This window comes from Vigna unguiculata, chromosome 9, assembly GCF_037176805.1.
Source record: "Vigna unguiculata cultivar grain cowpea cultivar isolate G323 ecotype 2 chromosome 9, ASM3717680v1, whole genome shotgun sequence".
In the NCBI taxonomy this organism is placed as follows: Eukaryota; Viridiplantae; Streptophyta; class Magnoliopsida; order Fabales; family Fabaceae; genus Vigna; species Vigna unguiculata.
Window position 1 is genome coordinate 1607210 of NC_140800.1, and position 17316 is coordinate 1624525.

Below are 17316 nucleotides of genomic sequence, written 5' to 3' on the forward strand. Positions count from 1 at the left end.
TCTCAGGAGGGTATAATGGTGATTTACCATGACCTTTGTTGTCAGGAGCTACACAAATCAAAATTGTTCTGCTGCATCAACTTCTGATGTTCATGAAAAACCCATTCAACTTCCAGTTTTCAATGACTCTTCTCTTGAAAAAAGACACCAGATTTTCGTATTATAGAAAAAAACAAAGGGTTAAAGTTGGACTCTATAAATAACTGGAATTGGAACTATATAGTTCTTTTTAAATAATAATTATTTTCCAAAAAATGTATAATAATACGTATAAAGAAGATAAAACAAAAGTGGACAAAGTAAGTGTGCATGAGATTGAAGATAAAAAAATAAAAATAAGAGCAATTTTTTTTTATGCCATAAATGTTTATGGAAAGATGACAATTCTCTCCACTACATCCATTTTGATAACTTTGTAAGGAAAAAGACAGAAAAATAAAGGAACATTTCCATTACCTTCCACTACTGAAAACTAAAAACTACTTCTCAATCAATTACAAAGAAAATGTAAAAGGGAAACCATACAAAACAGTGACTTCCAAAAATAACAATGTGGCATCCACAAAAGCCTCTTTTCCCCATCATTCATTACTATCATCCATAAATGCAGATAGTAAGAAAGAAATAAAGTGAACAACCAAGGTCCATAATTATTTAATATGAATGGAAATACAAAATTAAATTAAAATTTATACCTACTTATATATTATATATAAATAAATAAATTTTATTTCATAAATTAATTTTATAAACTTAAACTAAACTCAAAATGTATTTTTTAAATGATACTAAAATTATAAATTATTCTGACAAAATTTATTATTTGTTAATTTCACATATATGTATGTCTTTATAAAAAAAATGTATAAAATATCTTACATCAATTAAAAATAAAATAAATTTACGATAAAATAAAAAAGTACAAAATTCACAATTCAAAAAGTTAAATTATATTTAAAGTTTATTTAGTAAGAAACTTAAAAATTATGTTTCATCAATTAAGATACAGGGATAGTTTAGGGATTTAGAAATATAGAAGAAAATAAGTTCAAAATTAAAAGAAAAAAACATAATGTTAAATAATATAACTTCTCTTTCATTTTTTACATTTTAAATCAATTTGGGAGAGGGAAGACGACTATTTCAGTATTATTTATTTTCTAACTTTGAAAAATGTCACCTTTATAGAAAAAAAACGAAAACTGTCAATTCTACAAAACCTTCGTAAAGACTTTCACCCTTTTGTCGTTTCTAACTGTACGACACACTCGAAATGTAGGAGGGTGTAGTTTCCTTCTCTTGTTTGTAAGCACTTTTTTTCATTTAAAGTATACGACAAGTATTATAAATTAGGCTTAAATATATATCTAGTCCTATTTTTGTTAAAATTATTTAATTTGATCTCTATTTTTATTGTTTGTTCAATTTAGTCCTCATTTTTGTAAAATCACATTCAATCGAGTACTTTTGGCAAACGATGTTAAAATTGTTAACGGAATAGTGAAACTGTTTGGGTTACGTGTCAAATTTTTGGCAGTGACGTTGGCACAGTGAAGTTGGCACAGTGAAATTTTATGGCCATTGTAGGTTTAAAAGTCAGTGAAATTGATTTGGGGAAGAAATTAGGGTTTGAGAGGTTTCAAGCAAAATTGTGCTCAGCAAGAAACTTGTGCACAATCCGGTTGGTGATTCAGAATTCGTGTTTGAAAGGTATGTCTCCTCTTGCTTACAATCTCCAAGCGCAATCTCGAAGCTTCAATCACAAATTACTCTCCAAGCGCAAATTTCCCTCTTCGCGAACCCTAATTGATGAACAAGAAACTCCACCACCCAATAACCCTAATTTTCCCCTTTCTCACAACCCTAATTTTTCCCTATCTCTCAACCTCTCGAATGCCCAATTTCAATTTTTCACTCAACGAACTCTCGAACTCTCAAATGCCCAATTTCCTCTCGAACTCTCGCTACAGTAAACCCTCAATTCAAATTTTTTAATTTTTTTAACTTTACCATGTTTTATCTTTGTACATAATTCAAACTTTTTTCTCTAATTTCTTTTCAACGAAAACATTGTGCCAACGTGTGCGATCATATATTCAAAATTTTGACACGTAACCCAAACAGTTCCACCTTGTCACTGTTCCGTTAACAATTTTAACACTATTTGGGAAAAGGACTCGATTCTATAAATTATTATTCCTAAATTCCTGATGAACAATAATGATAATGTGCAATGCTATGTTATAATTTTGTAAGGATCGTTTGGAAAGTATATAGCTATTTTTGAGTTAAAGGGTCCGTCAATGAATTATACGTTAGAATCTTGTATTAAATAATAAGTTATCTTCATTTCATAAATAGTAAATATAACACAAAAACAGTTATAAAAAATATATATCAGTAATATAAATAATCAATATGCAATATAGTTATCATTATCAAAACATAATAGCTCCTGAATTGTGGAAAAAAACAAAAACGCCATCAAACGCATTTTACACGTTTGGAAATTGCTAGTAGTTTAGCAGAAGACAAAGTCGAGTGAATTTTAAAATATGCCTATTAAATCAAAATTTGAACTAAAAAACTAAGATGACAGAGTCAAGAAAAAAAAATTGTGATTATTTATTATATAACTATTTTTTTCTTTTTGTAAAAAATAATAATGTCAATTGATTGTTTAAGAAATTGTTCTTTGCATATGGAGAAAAAATTGGATTGGAAATTAGAAATAAACTACAATCTGAGGAAAGTCGAAAGCATAAGTGGTTTTGGTGACAGAAACCAGAACATGGAATCCTGTGGGTTGGAACGCATAAAAAATTATAAAATTAAAGTTTCTGTTAACTTCAAAATATCATCCTAGTTTTATTTTAGTACAAAAAATCAATTCACTGTGTATCTTAGTGTTTGCATGACTGGTCTTCACCCTCTCACACGTGTTGTAATAAATAATTACTATAGTGTTAGAGATGGCAAATAAACTCGTGCCCGTGGGTATCACCCGAACCCGAACCCGTCCCCGTTTTGACGGAGAATTCCCGCTTTGACTGGGTATGGGTATGGGTAATACCCGAAATTTTCAACTGGGAATGGGGATGGGGATATATATATACCCGCCCAAATACCCATCCCCGCTTAAATTATTAAACTATCTATAATTTATTAAATAATCTAAAAAATATATATAAATAAATAATATATTTACACATAAAATATAATATAATATAATATAATATAATATAATATAGTATATATACATATAAATAAAATATACTTATATATATATATATATATATATATATATATATATATATATATTTACACATATACATGAAATATAATATAATATAATATAATATAATATACATATAATATATATACATAATAATATAATATAATATATATAATATATACGTATAAAACAAATTAATCATTTAACTAGTGAGATCTTTTATAAACAAATTTATAACATTACAAATTTATATATATATATATATATATATATATAAGCATAAAATATCTACGCATATACATATAATATATATACATAATAATATAATATATATTATTATATTTATATTATTATATAATATAATATAATATATACTTAAAATAAATATATATCTATAAATATATATATATATATATATATATATATATATATATATATATATATATATATAAACATAAGATATCCACACATATAATATATATATACATAGTAATATAATATATAATATAATATAATATAATATAATATAATATATATATATATATATATATATATATATATATATAACATATTTCTCATTCTCTTTGTTTTTTGTTATACACTTTGTTTACTCTCTCAATTGTCTGGTTTGTTTTTCAAGATTTAATTTTGAAGGTAATTTTTCTTCTTCTTATTACATAATTTTTACTCTCTGTACATGGTTATGTTCAAATAGGTGTTCCTCAATTTCATTCTATGAAATAATTTTTAGGTTACACATTTGATTATCTTTATTTATTTATTTATTTTCATGAAAATGTTTGACTCTTATTTTGTAGCTCTTCTTTTTGTTACTTTGGTTATACACTTTTTTACTCTCTTTTAATTGTTTGGCTTGTTCTTTAAGGTTTAAGCAGATCTTCAAGGTACTTTTCCTTTTATCATAATCTTAATTATACATTTTTTTTTCCGTTATGTTATGTTCAAATGGATATTCTCAAATTTGGGTCACACATTTAATTATCTTTACTCCTTTATGATAATTTTATTTATTATTTATTTTTTGTTTCATGATAATGTTTAATTCTCAATTTTAAGTGCTCAATTGCATAAATCCTTAATTTAATTCAAGATCAAAAGATGAAGAATCTATGTTTAAATTTGAATTATTATTAATTTAATTTTGTTATCTGTGCTATTTCGTTTAAGTGGTATAATATAAATTTTTAATAGTATAAAAAATATTTGAAATATTTTTAAACTTGATTATTGGTTTTCCTTTTATATTTTGTTAAAAAAGAAATTAACCTTTTTACTTTGTTTGATTTTTTTTGTTACGTATGTTAGTTTCTAGATAAAATGAGCACAGGAGATCAAGATTTGCAGGTACCAAGTCCACCATAGTGTTCACAACAACCAACTCCCTTTCAAAGTTCCAATAATGACAGTCAATCTCCATTGAATCCATCTACGCAAACACCTTCAGAAGTTCATGATGAAATACATTCAACAACACAAGTAGAGCCTGAGAAAGGGAAATTGAAAAGTGTTGTGTGGGAACACTTTGAAAAGATAAAAGTTGATGGAAAATACAAAGCTAAATGTAACTATTGCAAGAAACTGCTTGGTGGAGAAACAAAGAATGGAACAAAGCACTTGCACCATCATACAAACATATGTATTCAAAAGAAGGCTTTAGCAAAAGGAAAAGGGGGACAAAAAACACTTTTTTCTAAGATTTCAAGTGGCAAAAAGGAATTGGCTTGTGGAGCTTATAATGAAGAAAATGCCAAGAGGGAACTTGCAACAATGATTATATTGCATGAATATCCATTGTCAATAGTGGACCATATTGGTTTTATTAGATTCGTGACAACAATTCAACCATTATTTCAACTTCCTTCATGAAATACGATAAAGAAAGAGATACTCGGCATCTATGAACATGAAAAACAAGTTGTTATGAAGTTGATAGATACAAATAAAGGAAGAATAGCAATTACATCGGATATGTGGACTGCAAGCAATCAAAAGAAAGGGTATATGTCTATCACAGCTCACTATATTGATGACAATTGGACATTGCAAAATATAATTTTGAGGTACACCTTTTTTAATTTATAAATTTTCTAGTAATTTTTTTTATGCACCTCTAGCAAGATTATATGTCTTACAAAATATTGCTTAATTTATAGGTTCATTTATGTTCCCGCACCTCACACAGCTGATCGACTTTGCAATGTATTAGTTGATTGTTTGTTCGATTGGAATATTGATACAAAATTGTCTACTATCACTTTAGACAACTGCAGCACAAATGATAGCATGATTGAAAAAATTAAGGATAAGTTGAAGTTGGACACACTCATTAAGAAAGGGTCTTTGCTTCATATGCGTTGTTCAGCACATATCCTTAATTTGATTGTGAAAGAAGGGTTAGCCGTCCTAAAAGAAGGGGTGGAAAAAATTCGAGAAAGTGTAGCATATTGGACAGCAACTCCTAAAAGAATGGAAAAATTTGAGGAAACAGCTAGACAATTGCGAATTTCTTTCACTAAAAAGTTAAGTTTGGATTGCCCAACTAGATGGAATTCTACTTACAAGATGCTTGATATTGCCATATGTTATAAGGATGTGTTTTTTAGGTTAAAGCAACGTGAAGCTCAATACACTTCTTTGCCAACTGATATGCAGTGGGAATTTGCAAAGGATGTTTGTCGAAGGCTAAAATTATTTAATGACATCACATAAATCATTTCTGGCTCCAAATACCCAACTGCGAACATCTTTTTCCCAAAGATTTGTGAGATCAAGATTGCAATAAATGATTGGGTTAAATCTCCTGAGATAACCATTCAAAATATGGCAATACAAATGTTAAAGAAATTTGAAAGTTACTGGAGTGTTATTCATGATATATTGGCAATTGCTTCAGTTTTAGATCCAAGGTACAAGATGGACATGTTAGAATATTATTTTTATAAATTGTATGGTAATGATTTTGATCTGAAACTTAGTAGGATTCGTCAAATGTGCTATGATTTGGTTTTGGAATATCAATCAAAAAAGAATGAAACTTCTTCTTATAGAGCTACATCATTGGAGTTGGGAAAGGATGTTGATAATGATGCGAATGAATTTTTAGAGTTTATGGCAAAAAAGAAAAAATCTAGAACTACAGTTATGAAAACAGAGTTGGATTATTACTTGGAAGAAGATAATTTGCCGGTTACACAAGAATTTGATATCCTATCATGGTGGAAAACAAATGGGTTAAAGTTTCCAACCCTTCAAGCAATTGCAAGGGATGTTTTAGCTATTTCAATAACAACTGTAGCTTCTGAATCTGCTTTTAGTACTAGTGGTCAGATATTAACTTCTCACCGTAGTCGACTTCATCATATTACTATAGAGGCTTTGATGTGTACAAGAAGTTGGATATGGAACTCAAACCATCTAGGTAAGTTACTCAAATTTATTAATATTTTTTGTTAGTGTTTTTTGTGAATTCTCATCTAATATTCTACATTTGGTGTTTGTAGGTGTTAAAAAATTAAAAGGAAAAGATGTTCTCATGAGTGAAAATGAATCTGATGAAGAAGGTACATTATATTCTAGTAATTAAAATTTTCAATTTCAATTATTATATCATATCTAATTTTTCATTTTGTTTCTATGTGTAGGTGGATCGAATGCAAATGAAACCACTGATCATTTGTAAAATTAATAAATATTTTGGTTATTATAAAATTTTAGTAATGTGTAATTTTTTAGCTTTTATATAATTATTTGAATTTTATTTAGTTGTTATTTGATACTTTAATTTGAGATTTATACTATTATAATATTTTTCTTAATATTTGACATCATGAAAATCAAAAAGAGTATGTTATTTTAATATTGAATATTTTGATAGTATCATGATTCCGTTGGTGTGATTTTTAATTTTTTTTTATAAAAAATATTTAATTGATATATGGAACAATAAAAAAATGGGTATGGGTATGGGTATAAGAAAATACCCGTTACCCGGTGGAGATGGGGATGGGTCAAAAGTTGTATACCCGTTGGGTTTGGGGATGGGGATGAATTTTTATTATGGGGATGGGATGGGATCATGATACCCGTACCCGCCCCGCCCCGTTGCCATCCCTATATAGTGTTCATTAGTGCTTTGTAATTCATAATCAATATTATTTAATGTATAATAATAGCAGGTAAATGACATTATTTTGAATTATTTGTAATCTTTAAGATTAAGCTACACTTGCATTTATAAATAGATAATGTTGATTTGATGGAAATAAATAAGGAAATTGTTTTAATTTATTTTCTCCTGTTCTCTCATTTATTTTATGTTTTAAGTTTTTATTTCTTATAATATGTTATGTTTACAAATAATTTATATTTTATAATTCATGTTTTGAGGTTAGTTGTGAATTTACTTCTATTTTTTTAGATTTTATTTTTGTTATTTTATTTAGAGTTTTTTTTTTTCATTTTCTATTCAAACTATGTACTTTAAGTTGACTTCATAATAATAATAGTTATAATAATATTGTCATGTACCATTACTAAAAAAAACGAGCTTATAGAAAAAACTACAACTATACGAGTTATTAATAAAAAGTATTAAAATTGACTTAATCGGTTTTAGTGAATGACACAATATATGATTTTTATAATAATGGCTGAAATCGAGATCATGCTTGTAGTTATGATTTTGGAATAAAAAATGTTTTTTTTTCACTTAAAGGGAAAAATAGTATGAAAAATAGAAAGGATAAAAGTGGGAAGAACAATAACAAATATGAAAATATATGCTATAACGATAAAGTGTATTATTGATCTTATATTTGAAATATATCGAAATATCTTGTTAAACTTTATCGATGATAAATAAAAAAATATGTATAAATATAGTGATTTGGGTCATGTGAAGATTAATCTATGTTAGATGTGAGTTTTAAATTTAATTCAATCTTACAAAATCAGTTTATAATGTAAATTTTGCACTCTTTAATCCTTATATATTATGATGTTATCTCTAGTTGATATAAAATTTCTAACGATATCCTTAATATTGCAAATTTCTTTATTGATTCAAATGAAAATCTGATTGAAAGAAAAAGTAACATGTGTTTCTATTTTAGTTCCTTTTAACCTACAAAAAAGTTTGAGGTTACATCAGAACAATAATTGAGATGCATACTAATGTAGAAAGGAAAATGACAACTAAACATGAAATTATTTTTTCCAGCATGATTTAGATTTGGTTGCACCGGTGTTTATATTAAAAATATAGAAACAATACTTGTTCTAAGGTTTGAAGTTTTTCGTAGTCATCATTAAAGCTTAACATACATTATTTTCAGTAACGGGTAAATAAACACGGGCCAATATAAATGAAAGAAATTTCTCAACGATAACGACTTTGAGTTGCAATATTAACTTGAGAAGGCATATATTGTAGTGTATGTTTAGTTGAAAATCTTTACATATATTTAAGATGGTAGTAAATGAATTCAATTTAATAAAGTCATTATTATACTTGAACTTGGCTTTGGAACTAATGTTTTTTTTTTACTTAAAAATGTTAACGAGTTTAAGTAAATTTTTGGAACAAATAATTAAGAACAAAAATAAAAAGAAAGGAAATAGAATTCCTCAAGGGTTTTGGTGGAATTATCAGATTTATAAATAGATTTTGCTTATAGAAAAAAATAAAATACAAGAAAATGAATATTGAAATAAGCTCGTAAAAGTAATTTAAGTATTTCTTTAAGTACGACTTGAAAAAGTTATTGCTTTTGATGGTTTGTGAATAAGAAAGTAGTGTTGTAGATTGTTGCATATTTTTTAGAAAAAATAGAACATAAAAAGTCTTAGTGTGTTATAGTCTACCGATGTTAAAATAAAATTATTGACCTTGTAATGGGTTGAAGAATAATTGTGTCGGATCATGATGCTCTATGAGTAATTATGTACAAATTAACAAAATCAATATGGTTTTTTTGTTTGCAAATATCATGTTTTCAATAAAAAAAATTAGCTTATTTTTGCATAAAAGAAATAATTAGGTTACTTGAACTTATCACCGATGAACAATCCAAAATAACTATTTAACCTTTAAAAAACTTGTTAATAAATTGTGTCTTACAATAAATAAGAAATGGACATCTATTTATAATACCGATAAAATTTATTTATAATAATATTTTTCACCCTATCATATAAATACCTTCATTACGGAAACAGGTTAATTTATTATTTAAATTTACATAAAAGGATATATTTTTAAAATTATTACAAAATTTGGTGAAGTTAGAAGAGTATTAATGAATTTAGGACAGCTGTGATGAAGTCATTTTTTGTGTGACGACTTTTTTTTTCAAAGAAATCTTCATATTAATAACACGACTTTAGATTATTATTTTTTCTCAACTAAGTCTTCTTATGAATGACGACTTTAAATTATTATTAATGTGGAGTTGTCACATATAAAAATATTTCAGTTTAATTTTTTTTAATTATAAACTTTTATTCAATTTGTTTTCATTATTTGTTTAAATGTATTATTAATTGATTTAAAGTAGAGTGATATATATATTTTATTCTACTTTATTTTAATGATTTATATTTTTTATTTAATTAATTTAATATTTAAAAATAATTGAATTAATTGAATACATGATAAAGATTATTATAATAATAAAATTGAAATTACTTAATATAAAAAATTTAGTGGAGTACAAATAAATGATATATCGTTGTCTATATGAACAATTTTTTCGATTGTAACATTGGTTAAAACAATTTTCAACTTACCTTTACTTTTAGTTGAGTAGTTTAAACAAATTAATAATACATTTAAATAAATAATTAAAAAAAAAATCAAATTTGAGTTCATGTTTACAATGAATTCACATTTAAAACAAAAAATTAAAGTAGTCACTGTTGTGAAGACTTTTCAAAAATAATAATAATAATAATAATAATAATAATAAAAAAGTAAGTCATTACACTAGAGGACTTCATCCTAAAAGGTGTCTTAAACTTATCAATATTTTTACAACTTCATCAATTTCATAATAATCTAAAAATATATCCTTTTACGTAAATAAAAAGTTAATTGGTTTGTAAATTAATTTCATAGGAGACTCTTTACGATAAAATATATAATTTTATTGTGTTTGTACGAAAATGAAATTTTATTTATTTCAAGTGTATAAAAATCAATAAAGTATCCGGTAAAATTGAAATAGTTAGGGAATGATGAAAACTCTTCGATATAGATAAAAAAGAGTATAATAATTTCAAGAATACTCATATTTTTTTTATTAAAAATAGTCATAACCTATTACATCTTTTCTTAATTGTTAATTTATGTTTTATTTTTCATGAATTTTACTACTAAACTTTAATAAAAATATCAATACTTAATTTTGTAAGTCATTTTTTAATAATAAATATCAATATAACATTTATATAAATAATAATTTTTGTCTTACAAAAGATACAATATTTTTCTATTTTGAAAAAAAAAAGACTAAATTGAAATAAATAGAACGGGGATTAAATTGAAACAAATAAATATATGTGATGACTAAATTGAAACAAATAGTCATATGTAATGACTAAATTAAAATTAAGACAAAGACACTAACACGGTAATATCTTGTCACGTGACACTGACAATATCACGTGTCACACCAATGATCTGACATGTGGCAAAAAAAATATAACAAAAAAAACAGGAGTTAACATGTGGCACGCCATTAATGGTGTTAATAATATTTTTTCCTGTAAGGACCTAATTGAAACATTTTTTCAAAAGTTATTGATTAAATTGAATTTTTTTAAAAAGCAGGTAGCAAACTGAAATTTTCAAACAGAAATGGATATCAATCGACTAATGGGTAGCAATCGACTAATTAAACCAAAAAATTATCATGATAAATGGAAGAATTTTAAGAAATAAGTCATATTCTTAAACATTTTAGTTGTCACTGGAAATAACTCTTTAGATTTACAAAACTTTCACCCATGGTTGGTATTTATTAAATCATTAAACGGTGGTCACCCAAAAAATTTTTAGGTCTTCGTAACATATTTGACGTATATCCTAAGTTTGTGAGTATATTCATGATCATCTTCGTATAATAAAGGTAATATAATATAAATTCGAGAAAATCCTAAATATGATATGTTTCTTATAAGTTTCTTGATATTATGAATATCTTCATGTTTGCTTGTTATCAAGACAATACCTACAATACAATTATGTATTCATCTAAGAATATTTCGGCTGTAACTTTTTTTACAATAATAATATTTTTAAGCAAAGAAAAAGGCTGTATATTTGAAAAGATATATAGGCCCATTTTGAAAACACAGTATAGCAAGGCCCAACCCAAATCCTCTAGGGTTTGCAGATCTATAAGTCACCAAACCCTAATTTGTTCGCGTCTTCAGTTTCAAAGAGAGTGAGACGGCACAGAGAGAGAGAGAGAGAGAGCGAGGCGCAAAAATGGTGAAGTTTCTGAAGACAAACAAAGCAGTGATAGTCCTGCAGGGGCGTTACGCTGGGAAGAAGGCGGTGATAGTGCGAACCTTCGATGAGGGCACGCGCGAGCGCCCCTACGGTCACTGTTTGGTTGCAGGAATAAAGAAGTACCCTAGCAAGGTGATAAAGAAGGATTCGGCCAAGAAGACCGCAAAGAAGTCGCGCGTGAAGGCATTCATCAAGCTCGTCAACTACCAGCACTTGATGCCCACGCGCTACACGCTCGACGTGGACCTCAAGGACGCCGTCACCCCCGACGTCCTCCATGCCAAGGATAAGAAGGTCACCGCCCTAAAGGAGACCAAGAAGCGCTTAGAGGATCGCTTCAAAACCGGCAAGAACCGGTGGTTCTTCACCAAGCTCAGGTTCTGAGCTAAATTGTACTTTTTTGTTTTCAACCGTTTCCATTGGATCTCGCTTTGTCGATTTAATTATTGCTTTATAATGCTATTTTGAGTTTAGATTTTTAAACTGTTAGCTTAAATTTTGGCTCAATTGGGTGTTTATTGTGCTTGTGGAGATTATAGATGAAACTTTTAGCGATTATAGATTGAATGCGTTTGGTTTGAATGTGATGAATTTGCGATTTGCCTGTTTATGCTATTTTTTTATGTTGATTAATTTCGATATTTAGTCGCCTTCGGCCTTTAACTATCTAATTTAACTATCTAATTATAATTAGGAAATTTAAAAAGTGAGAAATCACATATTTATTTTAAAATGTTGAGAATTAAACACCTATGTATTGAATAATGCATTCATTTTCAAACTATCGTTCACATTTGTCGCTGTTCTATCCAGAATTAATCTCGTTTTTAGAGATATCATATCTGATTTCTCGTTTTGTCGTTTGATGTATGTATTGATTTTGCAGTATCTGTGTTATTATTGATCTAAAGTTGGATATTAGATTTTGTCGTTTAATTTATTTTCTCTTGTTCTCTCATTTATTTTATGTTTTAAGTTTATATTTCTCATAATATGTTATGTTTACAAAGAATTTATATTTTATAATTCATGTTTTGAGGTTAGTTGAGAATTTACTTCTATTTTTTTAGATTTTATTTTTGTTATTTTATTTAGATTTTTTTTTCATTTCCTATTCAAATTCTGTACTTTAAGTTGATTTCATAATAATAATTATAATAATATAGTCATGTACCATTACTAAAAAAAATGAGCTTATAGAAAAAACCAAAAATATGAGTTATTAATAAAAAGTATTTAAATTTACTTAATTGGTTTTAGTGAATGACACAATATATGATTTTTATAATAATGGCTGAAATCGAGATGATGCTCCTAGTTATGATTTTGAAATAAAAAATGTTTTATTTTCACTAAAAGGGAAAAATAGTATGAAAAATATAAAGGATATATAAAAGTGAGAAGAACAATAACATATATGAAAATATATGCTATAATAATAAAGTGTATAATTGATCTTATATTTGAAATATATCAAAATATCTCGTTAAACTTTATCGGACATTAATTTAATTTTACAAAATTGATTTGTAAGGCAAAATTTGTATTTTATTTTATTTATATATTATAAAATATTTTTATTTTAAATTAAATCGATATGGAACTTCCGATGATCCCTTAAATTTGCAAATTTTTTTGTCGATTCAAATGAAGATCTTAGAGGTTACATTTCAACAATAATTTAGATGCATACAAATACTAATGCATAAAGGAAAATGACAACTAAACATGAAATTAATTTTTCCAGCATGGTTTAGATTTGGTTGCACGGGTGTTTATATTAAAAATATGAAAACATTACTTGTTCTAAGGTTTGAAGTTTTCCGTAGTCATCATAAAAGCTTAACATACATTATTTTAGTAATGGGTAAATAAACACTGGTCAATATAAATGAAAGAAATTTCTCAAATAACGACTTTGAGTTGCAATATTAACTTGAGAAGGCATATATATTGCAGTGTATGTTTAGTTGAAAATCTTTACATATATTTATGATGGTAGTATATGAATTCAATTTAGTAAAATCATTATGATGATACAAGAACTTAGCTTTGAAAGTAATGATTTTTATTTAAAAATGTTAACGAGTTTAAGTGAATTTTTGTAACAAATAATTAAGAACAAAAATAAAAAGGGAAATAGAATTCCACAAGGGTTTTGGTGGAATTATCAAATTTATAAATAGATTTTGATTATAGACAAAAGAAAATACAAGAAAATGAATATTGAAATAAGCTCGTAAAAGTAATTTAAGTATTTCTTTAAGTAAGGCTTGAAAAAGTTGCTTTTGATGGTTTGTGAATAAGGAAGTAGTGATGTAGATTGTTGCATATTTTTTAGAAAAATTAGAACATAAAAAGTCTTAGTGTGTTATAGTCTACCGATGTTAAAATAAAATTATTGACCTTGTAATGGGTTGAAGAATAATTGTGTCGGATCATGATGCTATACGAGTAATTATGTACAAATTAACAAAATCAATATGGTTTTTTGTTTGCAAATATCATGTTTTCAATAAAAAAAAATAGCTTATTTTTGCATAAAAGAAATAATCAGGTTACTTGAACTTATCACCATGAACAATCCAAAATAACTATTTAACCTTTAAAAAATTGTTAATAAATTGTGTCTTAGAATAAATAAGAAATGGAGATCACTTTATAATACCGATAAAATTTATTTATGATAATATTTTTCACCCTAACATATAAATACCTTCATACAATGGTTATTTTACGGAAACAGGTTAATTTATTTTTTTAATTTACATAAAAGGATATATTTTTAAAATTATTACAAATTTTGGTAAAGTTGTAAGAGCATTAACAGGACACTTGTAAGAGTAAAAGTGACGACTTTTACTTTTTTTTTTCAAAGAAGTATTCACAGCAACGACGACTTTAATTTTTTTTTTTTATGTTTCAACTAACTCGTATTAGGAGGACGTTTTTATTATTATTTGTTTAGATGTAAAGTTATCATAGAGATGAGGATTTAAGTTAAAAAAAAATTAGAGATCGACACGTAACACAACGACGTTAATAATTTTGTTTTTAAATAGACCAAAATAAAATACTTTTTTAAAAATCAAGATAAAATTAATTTTTTTTTTAAAAACAGATAACAAATTAAAATTTATAAAATGAATACTAATCGATTAATTAATTAAAAAAATATTATGATAAATGAAAGACTTTTAAGAAATAAATCATATTCTTAAAAGGTTTTAGTTGTGACCGGACATAACTCTTAGATTTACAAAACTTTCACCCTTGGTATTTATTAAATCCTTAAATGGTGGTCACCCAAAAAATTACTTTAGTCTTTAGCCTTTTTAGACTTCGTAACATGTTTCACTTATATCCTAAGTTTGTGAGTATATTTATGATCATTTTCGTATAGTAAAGGTAATATAATATAAATACGAGAAAATCCTAAATATGATATGTTTCTTATAAGTTTCTTGATATTATGAATATCTTCATGTTTGCTTGTTATCAAGACAATACCTACAATACAATTATATATTCATCTAAGAATATTTCGGCTGTAATTTTTTTTACAATAATAATATTTTTAAACAAAGAAAAAGGCTGTATATTTGAAAAGATATATAGGCCCATTTTGAAAAACAGGGCCCAACCCAAATCCTGTAGGGTTTGCAGATCTATAAGTCACCAAACCCTAATTGGTTCGCTTCTTCTGTTTCAAAGAGTGAGACGGCACAGAGAGAGAGCGAGGCGCAAAAATGGTGAAGTTTCTGAAGACAAACAAAGCAGTGATAGTCCTTCAGGGGCGTTACGCTGGGAAGAAGGCGGTGATAGTGCGAACCTTCGATGAGGGCACGCGCGAGCGCCCCTACGGTCACTGTTTGGTTGCAGGAATAAAGAAGTACCCTAGCAAGGTGATAAAGAAGGATTCGGCCAAGAAGACCGCAAAGAAGTCGCGCGTGAAGGCATTCATCAAGCTCGTCAACTACCAGCACTTGATGCCCACGCGCTACACGCTCGACGTGGACCTCAAGGACGCCGTCACCCCCGACGTCCTCCATGCCAAGGATAAGAAGGTCACCGCCCTAAAGGAGACCAAGAAGCGCTTAGAGGATCGCTTCAAAACCGGCAAGAACCGGTGGTTCTTCACCAAGCTCAGGTTCTGAGCTAAATTGTACTTTTTTGTTTTCAACCGTTTTCATTGGATCTCGCTTTGTCGTTTTAATTATTGCTTTATAATGCTATTTTGAGTTTAGATTTTTAAACTGTTAGCTTAAATTTTGGCTCAATTGGATGTTTATTGTGCTTGTGGAGATTATAGATGAACCTTTTAGCGATTATAGATTGAATGCGTTTGGTTTGAATCTGATGAATTTGCGATTTACCTGTTTATGTGGATTGATTTCCATAGTTAGTCGCCTTCGGCCTTTAACTATCTAATTATAATTAGTAAATTTAAAAAGTAAGAAATCACATATTTATTTTAATATGTTGAGAATTAAACACCTATGTATTGAATAATGCATTCAGTTTCAAATTATCGTCCACATTTGTTGCTGTTCTATCCAGAATTAATCCTGTTTTTAGTGATTTCATATCTGATTTCTCGTTTTGTCGTTTAATGTATGCATTGATTTTGCAGTATCTGTGTTATTATTGATGTAAAGTTGGATATTAGATTGAAATTCACTAATAAGTATTACCCTCATTTTTGTTTTAGGGTTTGGCTGTTGTCTGTTTGGTTTAGAGTTTATGAAATTGATTTTGGATGAAAATTGTTCGGAGTAAAAATGCTTGCGTCTAGGAACCTCAATATGTGGTGATTTGCAGTTATTTTGATCGACACTGCATTACTTATTTTATGCTTCCATTGGCGTCGTTTTTGGAACAGAATTCAGGCAGAGGATGATCGTCTGCATAACTAAAATTATTATAATTTTAAGTGGGATATATGAAAATTATTGTTTTGAATATCTAATTAAGTATTTAAAACATTTAATTTGTTTTATATTTATTAAAATTAATGCAATATTATGTATATTAGTACCTTATTGAGGCTACAAATTATGTATATTAAATTTAACCATTTAAAGATTAAAGCAAGATTATAAGAACAACAAATTATTGACCACATTGAAAAACTAATTGTAGAAGGATGTAATATCTATCTAATTGGTTAAAGATATTTTATGTTTTTAAGCATATAAATAAATTAAATATCTTACTAGTGATTGTAGTAAGGCGTTGGAAAAATAGAAATTATAACTTGTAAATTTGTCCAACTTTAATTAATATTATTTTTTGCAGTTTATGGAAGTAATTCGTTTTATTTATTTTTTGTACTTGAAGGTTGAGTTAAATCTTGTGTCTCTAGATCTTACAATTATATAGAAGTCCTATTATGCTTTTATTTCACTCCTTTCGAAATTTGATTGTTTTATATACCATCTTAAAAATTTGTGGTTGATAAAGTTGTGGATTTTATTGACAGATTAATCAATAAATTTTACAGCTTTTGATCCTCTAAATTTAATAAAGTGTCATTTTCGGCTGTTAT

At 27.0% G+C, this 17316-nt stretch overlaps 2 protein-coding genes across 2 annotated transcripts; both read left to right on the plus strand.

Annotated features, from left to right (window-relative positions):
- The first annotated feature begins 11674 nt into the window (after nucleotides 1-11674).
- On the plus strand, nucleotides 11675-12378 carry LOC114196276 (large ribosomal subunit protein eL27-like). Its single transcript, XM_028086869.2, has one exon. The coding sequence runs from the start codon at nucleotides 11745-11747 to the stop codon at nucleotides 12150-12152; it is 408 nt and encodes a 135-aa protein (XP_027942670.1). The 5' UTR covers nucleotides 11675-11744; the 3' UTR covers nucleotides 12153-12378.
- A 3083-nt stretch (nucleotides 12379-15461) lies between these two features.
- LOC114196272 (large ribosomal subunit protein eL27-like) lies at nucleotides 15462-16024 on the plus strand. Its single transcript, XM_028086867.2, has one exon. The coding sequence runs from the start codon at nucleotides 15518-15520 to the stop codon at nucleotides 15923-15925; it is 408 nt and encodes a 135-aa protein (XP_027942668.1). The 5' UTR covers nucleotides 15462-15517; the 3' UTR covers nucleotides 15926-16024.
- Nucleotides 16025-17316: the final 1292 nt, after the last annotated feature.

What these genes read in the sequence shown, in the direction of transcription:
- LOC114196272 (XM_028086867.2), top strand. Translation starts at nt 15,518, where the DNA reads ATGGTGAAGTTTCTGAAGACAAACAAAGCAGTGATAGTCCTTCAGGGG.
- LOC114196276 (XM_028086869.2), top strand. Translation starts at nt 11,745, where the DNA reads ATGGTGAAGTTTCTGAAGACAAACAAAGCAGTGATAGTCCTGCAGGGG.